Here is a 10,310-nt window from a genome sequence, read left to right as displayed (position 1 = left end):
AAATGTTGAATATGAATTTGTTTTATATCCAATTCACATTCCACCGCCCTTGTTATTGTCAAACATCAGTTGTAAGTTAATGTCAAGGTCACCAGTTCAGAACATTATTTTGGAGTCAAATGATTGAAATTTATTAGGATTTATATTTCTCTATAAGAAATTACTACCAGCCAGATTTAGATGGCATTCACACCAGATATGAATCCCATCACCCTAATTTCTTAATATCATAATCATGAAATCTTCTTTATTTTAAAAGCTTGTAATTTTCTCTGAAACTGGTTAACCTATGAAAATCTTCAATTTTGTGTCTTTTTAGTCATTTGAAATAGTTAATGAATGCTTTTGTAAAAGAGAGGTTCAGCACGAAACTTTTGACTCTGGAGTTCAATTCTTACCCATTCCAGTAAAAGGTAACAAGAATCATACACCAACACAACAAATTATATTTTTCATAACAGGCAATTTATTTAAAATAATGTCAGTTTTCGTGGAAAACATGGCGTCCATATACCAGTTTTAACAAATCAAACGAAATACACCTTTTAACACGGAACATGTAACACACACCGACAGCGTTGCCATGGATATAGGGAACTCTACCTAACACATAGGCAGCTTGCGGACAGATTCAGAAAAATCTAAATTTATCTACAAATGAAAAATTCAAAATTTTCCAACTCTTTCTTTTTAGTCATAACATATTTAAAACAAAACTAATAAACGAAAATATAGAGCACTGTTTTAAGATATGCACAGGTAAGTTCAACTTTTACTATATTAATGTACTAAACAGTTAACACTACCGTATGCATTTCTTATAAAAATTTCTTATTTTAAATAGCAAAACAATAGTCATCCAAAGGTAATATTTTTATACCAGATGGGGGAAATCTGGAATCAACCTTTCACAGTTCACAAGGTTTTAGACTACAGTTAAATATATGGTGCTTACACAACAATGTTGACCTTTGTCATCGCATATATATATACATCGCAAAATATACATATATATTGATATTGCACTGCCTAATATAGAGGTTTAATGTCGCAGAAAGGCCATATGAAAATTATCTGAAAAATAATGAACATCAATTGTCATGAGATATCTTTTCAACCCCATCTGGATTGAACATAATCTATGTGGTTAGGGTTTGGATGAAAAACCTGCTAAATATAAAATGCACCAATGAAATTAATAGGTTTTTTTTTTTCAATTTTAACTGGATCCAATTGGTCACATAAAATGAGGTAATCACATACGGGTGGAAAGACGAAGAAAAAGAAGGAAAGCACATTTTTTCTGACAATAGACCTGTCTACGGGAATCACAAGGTTATATAAGGTGGAGGTATATCGCTATAACAGAGGAAAGACACGTAACCACGGTAACAATCTACAAACGGCAACAGGAGCCTGTCAGGGTGTAACTATACAAAGGAGAATGTGTGTGCGCTGTGCTTTCAATGTACTAAAGATGCTTATTATTGTTTAAAAAAATAAAACAAAATTAAGAAATATTATTTACAACAGGAAAACACCGGGGATCAACTACGCTTGCGATCAGCTTGTAATAATTACCATGAGTGACGCCTCAGCCGACCTCTGACCTAAGGTCATAGGGTCAAACAAACAAAATCTTACTACAAGGAAAGAAAAAATGTAATTCTTCAAAATAAATAGTTAACAAAGTTGCGTCACCGGAAAGAGCTAGCCCTATTCTACTCAGCATTATAGAGATAACCGGTAACCATGGCAACCAAGGGAAGCCTCGATCTGAACAGAAAACATGGCACTAAATGTTATACCGGGAAACACCTCATACCACAGGGGCCGGTCAACATTTGGTTTCCTATGGATTGACTGTTACATATATTATAGCAGTCGACCCATAGTAAAATAAAACGTGGCCAGTCCCTGTGTCAAATAAATCACCTTTCATTAGGAAGATATTCTGTCCGATCGTCCTCATCAATTCTCCGCCACAACTTTCTCTCCAGAATGGACCCATGTTCACGCACTTTCTTACAACAAACACAAACGATATGTTAAACTGCTCTCATAAACAGTTTCCGCGACCTTGTACACACCGATCACTCTACAAATACCTGCATACAATCTTTCTACCTTAATGAATTTGAAATTTGAAATATGTATATGATGATACAGCTTAACTTGTCCAAATTTTTTACAGAATTTTCTTTTTTAAAAACAATATATTAAATCAACATATTAAATGAATAGTTCAACCGACCAAATTCTTAACACATTCCAATTTCCTTCTCTTTATCTTAGTTTTCAGAGGGAAAGAAACAAAACTTTTGTCTATGCTACTAAACCATTTTTAGACAAGCCATACAATATCAATTTTCCTAATAGCCAACATTTCCATTTACACACATTTCCATAAAACTCCTCACAATTTCATTCATTCTTCAACAATCAAAAGCCGAACTTTTCCGATCTAGAGATCAACAATTTCGGCAACAAAATTGACAACACATACATAAACTAAAATCTTCCTCCACCCCTAAGTCATGGCGGGAGCATCGATCTACATTTCATCTTTTAATTTACCTCATCTTGGTAAAAATGTCATTGGTGAAATTCACCTATATAAAAAGCATTAACAGTGCAATAAGCAATCAATATTACGGTGCATTGTACATCAATCATAACTTAAAATAATACCAACTTATCTAAGAAAAAAAAATAAAAATTCAGCAGAGATCAAAATATCAGCATACAAGTTGATCATAATGTGTCTGAGGTGTGAAATATATTTCAATTGTGAAATTTTTAAACAATTTGATAATAACCTTGTAATGTACAAATATTGGTGAATGTTGACCGAATAACCAAATACATAAAAAAAATTAACCAAATTTACAAGGTTGATATTTGAAACGGAAATATTTGGAACTATTTTACAATAATGACCAATTAACATTTAATTTCAGAAAAAAAATTAATTCATGTTGTTTTTAGAAATACAATTTCTCCCTCAATATTTGTCAATACAACTTGCTGCAACAAGTAATAAAAGTGCATATTTATCGCAAAACAAAAATATAAATCTTGCAGTGAAGTTTGATAATGCGATGACAGGACAGACAAAACGTAAATTCAAGCCACAAGTATCATAAAATAGGTGGATAATGGGTCTGTGTTTAATACTCCACATACCTTCCTTTCACAAATAACATCATCAAGATTTATCTTTTGTCTTCAGCTCCCAGATACCAATTTCTATTATGACGAGTTTCTTTCAAGTGAAATGAAAATAAACATAATGCTAGAATTTTTTTTAAATCCAGGGTACAAGTTTTACTAAACACAGACCCATCAAGTAACTGGCCACACAGCATGAGTTTGAAGTGATCCAAAATGAATATCACACACAGGAGAAGGGTAACAACAAGATGGCGATCCCTACCAATACAGAAGTACAGACGCACTGATATTTCAAGTCTCAGCAGTCAAATTTTACTTTTAAAACTTTTGATAGTGATAATATTAAATACAACATCCTTTCGATGAAATTTCAAAATGCTATTTTTTTCTCAAAACCTCTTTTTAATCAGATTGTTTCAATTTAGAGCAATATTTTCCAAAATAATGTACCAGCTTGCTCTTCCAGCTGCATTTTTTAATGTCTGAAACTGAAAATTGTCAAAGGAAAAGATTTTTCATATATTTATACAAATATTGCATTTCGTTTTGCGCCAGGAACTTCCATAATGAAGAAATTATGCCACACAAGTTTACAAACAACCTTGCAAACATTAATTATATCTATGGACTTCCACTAGTCGGGGCGAGGTCGTCGACCCTCGCCTTTAATATAAAGCAACATATGACAGGAAAAAATGCCCTATATATAGCGTGACTGTAGTTACTCCTGCACTTAGCCATTTTTTTCCTGGTATGCGTTCGGGGTATGATACGTAAATAAACTACTTTCAGGCAAAAGTGCTGGGAATAACTACATCTCATTTTATTTTTTTTAAAGTCTTTTGATTTGGTTCCTATTAACAACATGCCAATGATCCAAAACACATTTAAAAGAAACAAATTATATGAATATACAAACAAAGCATTCTTCTCCAAACAAAACAATGTCTGTTTCCATGAATAGAAGGTATGCAAGCTTTGTATATATATGTTTGTCGCTGTATTCTTTGCAGGGGTGGTGGAGTGAGTTGTGATGTCAAAATCGTAATTATGGTTGAATTTGGAGCAGGAAAACATGATGTATCAACTATGTCAAAATGAATTTGTGTGATTTGATAACAAACGTCACGAAGAGACATTTCAATAAATTGGTTAACTGTTAACAGGTTTTTTTTCTATTTTGAATATGTATACACTGAAATTGAAAACATATACAACTGACTATGACAATTCTATGATGATGATGATGATGATAATGATGATGATAATGATAAAATGTGATTAAATTACACAATTATATCTACGTATATGGAACGTGAAAGTCCTCCTCCTCTAGAGATGAGTTAAATATAATATGGTGGGCATTCATATTCAGCCCTCACAACAAGCACTTTAAGATATACAATAATAAAAAACAAAAGCTTCAACGCTCAGGAGTTATTGCAAGTCTTGTGTCAGAGTCACACTGGTATTGATCCGGGAGAACCTTGTATGAACGCCAGCCAGCCAACAGACAAGCCAGCATGTAGAGAAGAAATCAATATGAGCAGAGCTCCTATATGTCACACTACCATACTAATAAACCAGGAGATCTGTCTCAATAAAGAGTACCTTCTCAAATATTACCAAGAAATATTACTGTACCATCTCACAAAACAATGGTATTATCTGATGAAACCTGCATCTATCAATAAAAATTTTTTTTTTATCTTATCTCTATATTTTATTTTTTTTTTCCATTTGATCAGTTCAAATAATATTTGGTTAAAAACACACTTACTTCTATGTTCAACATATGTTATAGCCTAGATATGAGTAACGTTACGCTGTGCAAGAAAAGAAAAGAGAAATATTCTGCAAGGTAAACATTGAAAGAAATGTAGACAACATAAAGGAAAATGATTTTGGACAAGACCTGGTGTCCTCAAGTCTCGGTGAGCTGAAACGGCATAGGACCTATATATGACCTTGTGCCATAGTCTAATATCCATCTGAATGAAGATTGTTTTTTCTGCGATGGTGTGGATTGACACAAGACTTGAATAACAGGTAGCGTGAGTAACAGTATAGCCCCTCCAGCGCTTGGTGTCGTAAGATATCACAACAGGTGCCCTTGTGTTGTTGTAGTACGGGCCAACAGGATGCATGCATGATCGATAACAGTTAAAAAAGCTAATACTTTCTAGTGATGTAATAGCAAGTTTTGTCCATGCAAAACACAACTTCCTTCATTGCAAAAAATAATAACAAAAACAATTTCATTTCATGAATGAAAAATTAAAAAAGAAATATATTTCTTGAGTCTATTATCACCCTGGTTTGCTTTTGAACAACCAATCAGTTGGTGTATTGCAATTGATAAAACTACTTATGTAATCCTCGTTCTGATTGGCTGACAGAAGTTGCACAAATTTCATCCATAGAATTTGGCTTTCTCTACACTGCAAGTCAGCTTACTGTGCTGAATTAGTTTGTTATTCAAAATCTCCAGGGATCAATGCCCTGATCTTATTTTGATAGGACTCTTCGTTAACCAGCTGCCTTGCAATGGAAGAGAAGTTCATTGTAGTTGCTGCCATGGGGAAGAAAATTTCATCCCTCAAATAAGGGGAGATAACTTTCATCCCTCACATAAGGGGGAAGTAATTCTTTCATACCCAGATAAGGGGGAGATAACTTTCATCCCTAAAATAAAGGGGAAGAAATTATTTTATCCCAGATTAAGGGTAGATAACTTTCATCCCATTAATAAAGGGGGAGTAACTCTTGCATCCCCCGATTAAGGGGAAGTAACTCATCCCCCAGATAAGGTAAAATTGACTCTTTCATTCCCCATACCAAGGGGAGGTCATTTTCATCTCCATATTAGGGGGTAAGTACCCCCAAATCAAGGGAGGTAACTTGTTATCCCCTAGATAAGGAGGAAGTAATTCCTGCTTCCCCTTTGTTCTGCTATATATAAACACAGTAAAATAATAACCCACTGTCCATCTCCTTAATCGGAGCTGGTTCCAGTGCTAGAAAAATTAACCCTCTTGTTTCAAATCAATTCATTCCTGCATGTTGATAATATGAAATATTTTGATATCTGATGCAATAAACCATTCAACCAATGTCCCACCAAATGATTTTGATGGATTAGCTGTTATGATCGCTAAAATGGGATTATTTCATTGCAAATGGGTAGGAATGAAAAGATCTGATAAAGGGAGACAACCCATGATGAGATAGTGATAGCACCGCTAAAAAGCCTCAGTTTTTGTCGTAACTTGTCGTTACTAAATCAGGGTTCGCCACATAACACTGATGAGGAGACGCCAATTTTCCAACTTTCCATGAAAATAATTTTCTTTTTTTTTTTTAATAAATTAATTTTGTTGTATTATTCACGTACTAATCCAATATTGTCAATTTGGGAGGATTTTGAATTCTCTTCATCAGTGTTCTCCTGACTAGAACCTGAAATAGTAGACTGTGCCTAGGGACCCGTAATGATTACAGCACAATCAATTCAATGCCATTTGTACACATAAATCTCGTATAGTAATAATAATGATGATAATAATATATGACAACACACAATCCTCAAATACTGCACGGAATTATCAAAGATAAGAACGAGTGATGTAATATTCATCAAACGTAACATGAATTTGTCAACATACATTAGCAGTAGTTTTGATCTCCATGGTACTTATATATATACCTGACACCTCTAATGACCAAATATAGGTTCGATGCTTGATCAATTCAACAAATGGGGCATATAGCATTGTTATCTTTTTGAAGTTTTCATTTTTTCAAAAAGAGAAAAAATGAAACATTTTCTCTAATTTTCATTAAAACAGCAAATATTCACTAAACAATGAAAATTTTACTAAAACAAAACATCGGCAAAAGAGACGATTTCAATATATCATTTGTAAATATTTACACGACCAATATTCATGGATATTTTATGGTTAAATATATACACAAACAAAATCACCCCAGGAAAAGATTTCCATCATGAGGAAGAAAACTTCCAAACATGATCTCTTAAAAAATAGAGATCCAGTCATCAGTAGAAGTAAATTCCCCTACAGAAACTCTTTCACAAGAGTTAGACAGGAGAGCTACACACCTTCCATCAGAGGAGAGCTTCCCAAGGGAGATAACTGTTCACAAAAAATACAGTACATAAAGTTATATATATATATTTATATCTACACACACATACTACACTACCAAGCACTGTTTACAAGCAGATGAACATCACAGCCATACAAAACCCACAGTTCCTTCTTGAAATCAGGAAGAAATTGCGAGTTAAACATCAGGACAAGAACAAATTACTTATACCTACATGATTTTACTAAATTTGTTCTATAGTTTTTCACACCAGCTTGTGAAATGTTTTTGAGGTTGACCTCTGTAATCGTGGTTATGCACTGGAAGCAGAAGGGTCGCAAAATGCACATAAATTACGTATGAAACTGTCACATAAATGAATCGAACATGTAGATGATATCAAATACAGACATAATATGTAAGTCGTTTAAAGACTGCCTTTAATCCTTAATATAGGTTCACTGGCCAATAGAATTGTACAACATCCAACAGTATATATATATATATATATATATATCTATGTATTTATTACACAACTCCTGTATTTGTTCGCCGACGTTTGGTTGACACACAAATCCTGTTGTACACTAAACACAACTCCCGTGGTTATACGTCGTGTGGTTATCTGGAAATTCCACCATACAACAGTAAATATTTCCTGCTGTACGATCCAGTCTAATGCCCATACACACTACAGTACTGCTTGTACTAAAATACTCCCCGCTTTGTACATCACAACAAGTACCAATTTCAAATTTGATAATGAAAAGATGTCTTCTACAGCACAACATATAAGTTTCATGAGGGTTACCTCCCCTTCTCATGTGAAGGACATATCGTTAGGTATCCCGTTCTTTCTTGATGAACATTGTTTGGTTGCTATGGTGTCGTGCAGTGGCACCTGTGGGAGAGGTGTCTGGGGAACCTTTAGGGGGACTATAATGTCCCTCTGATGAACCCTTGGAGGGTGTATAATGCCCGTTGTACTTTTTCTTTGACAGGAGCTCTGGCACAAGCACGCCTAGTCTCTGTAACTCTTCCTGCATCAGCAGGTTTTCACAGCGCACCTGTGTGTATGTAGCTTCATATTGCTGGAGTCGTGTTGTGATCTCTCGATTCATCTGCAGAAGTTTAGCTGCCTGTAAAATACAAATATTTGGTTTTAATTCTTTATTCAAGAAACAATGATTTAATATTAATGTTACCATGAAATTTACATTTCATGAAGGTTCAAATAATGTTCACTCACAACCAGAAATTTACTTATCAAGAAATTATGGTCAATGAAGGTCATTCTTCAATAGAACAAATATTTAAAATTCAAAGTCCACACAACAAATAACTCAAGAGTCAAACTCGACCGACAGTAACTCTGAGTCAAACTCGACCAACAGTAACTCAAGAGTCAAACTCGACCGACAGTAACTCTGAGTCAAACTCGACCGACAGTAACTCTGAGTCAAACTCGACCGACAGTAACTCTGAGTCAAACTCGACCAACAGTAACTCAAGTGACTGAGACTCAACTTTCAGTATTACAGGACCTTGATGCATATCAACTTGATTTTCTTAAAAAAGGTTAATCTTAGATTATAAATTTGAAGAGGTTTCGTATCGACAAATGACATCTTCCATGGGAGCTGGTGAGTTGTGAAAGTAAATGCAAGACAAACAGAAATCTTGAATGAATTTTAAAATATCTCTAACTTTGCTGTACGGTTCAATAACAACATAATCAACTGACATGCAATATTTCTGCACAAGTGTTGGCAGTATACAGTGATTTTACATAAACAAATCCTAGAGTTTACAATTGGAGTAAACTGCTGATAAAACCATGAATTGGCTAAAAAAAAAAACTACGGTAAGAAATTTTATTGGAGGCATTGCTATTGCTGCTTCCCCTGTAAACCTTGGGAGCAACATCTGTACAGTAGCACGGCGGATACAGAAAAAATTGGTTTTGATTCGCCCTAAAAACACAAACATCAGTCTCCAAGGATCCCAAAGGATCTATGGAACTGTGTCTGTTTTCTCTCCAAAGTTATTAGGCCTTATTACCAAACGACTGGTGTAATCAAACACACATATTGTCAGAGATTCTACTGTTCCCCTGACAACTGAGTGAGGGTCCCGCCTTCCCATCAATCCCTGGTTTTTATGTATCTAATCTGTGTGCTCAATAGTCTGAAAGGGATGCCAACAGACACACCTAAAACACAAATGAGGCTCTAAAATAGCCCCAAGGAGCCACCATCTTGGTTCCCTGATCAATACTTAATTGGGGCCAGCTAAGGTCCTCTCAGACAAGTGTGACAGATAAAATCGACTGGAACCAACCTCCTAGGACAAATTGGCACTGATAAACTAGTGTTAACTCCAGGCTGGTCATCAATTAACTAAATTACCATCCACAATTGTTGGAAACTAGTCTCTAACATGACCCAATTACCTCATTAATTAAATAAGGCCAAGACTACTGGCGTTTTCTCATCCTTATTTGATCCGAGTGGGGTCTGGCACTTTTTTTGTCTTTTTATAGCGCAAAATAAAAGTATCCCTGCACTTTAATATACCTACACCAACAATGTATAATATATAAAAAAAAAAGACAACTTGTGAAGATGATGACTCTGTTTTGTTGGCTCTGATATTTTCTATTGACTTATGTTTTGTTTCACTCATGTTATCCTAGTTTGCTTTCAAACCTTTTGTCTGGGAAATTTAACAATCCTGTCACACATAAGTATCCAATCATGTTCATACAGCAGTTAAGAAATGATTGAGGGGAGAGATTTTGGATCATCCAGTAGTGTTGGCAATACTTTGAAGTTTTCATCACTTGAAATTTCAACACAAATATTTGTTGAAAAGTTCACAGAAAATAGGTGTGATTAACATATGAACTGTAGATATAGTATCGCCAGCAGCTGTGACAACATATACTACTACATAATGAATGAGATGAAAGTCTTCTGATACTTATAATGGGGAAATTATTGAAATGTGATCCCTCAATACAGTAC

The 10,310-nt window shown here is 34.6% G+C and overlaps 1 protein-coding gene across 1 annotated transcript in view; it reads right to left on the bottom strand.

Annotated features, from left to right (window-relative positions):
* Positions 1–446: 446 nt before the first annotated feature.
* LOC117345065 (ski oncogene-like) overlaps positions 447–10,310 on the bottom strand; it is a 44,987-nt gene continuing 35,123 nt past the window's right edge. The window contains 1 exon segment of the mRNA XM_033908008.1: positions 447–8,423. Coding sequence (XP_033763899.1) covers positions 8,124–8,423 — 300 coding nt within the window. The 3' untranslated portion in view covers positions 447–8,123.

The sequence above is a fragment of the Pecten maximus genome, chromosome 16, assembly GCF_902652985.1.
Source record: "Pecten maximus chromosome 16, xPecMax1.1, whole genome shotgun sequence".
Classification (NCBI taxonomy): Eukaryota; Metazoa; Mollusca; class Bivalvia; order Pectinida; family Pectinidae; genus Pecten; species Pecten maximus.
Note: the sequence above shows the minus strand (reverse complement) of the source record. Positions and strands in the feature narration are given on the sequence as shown.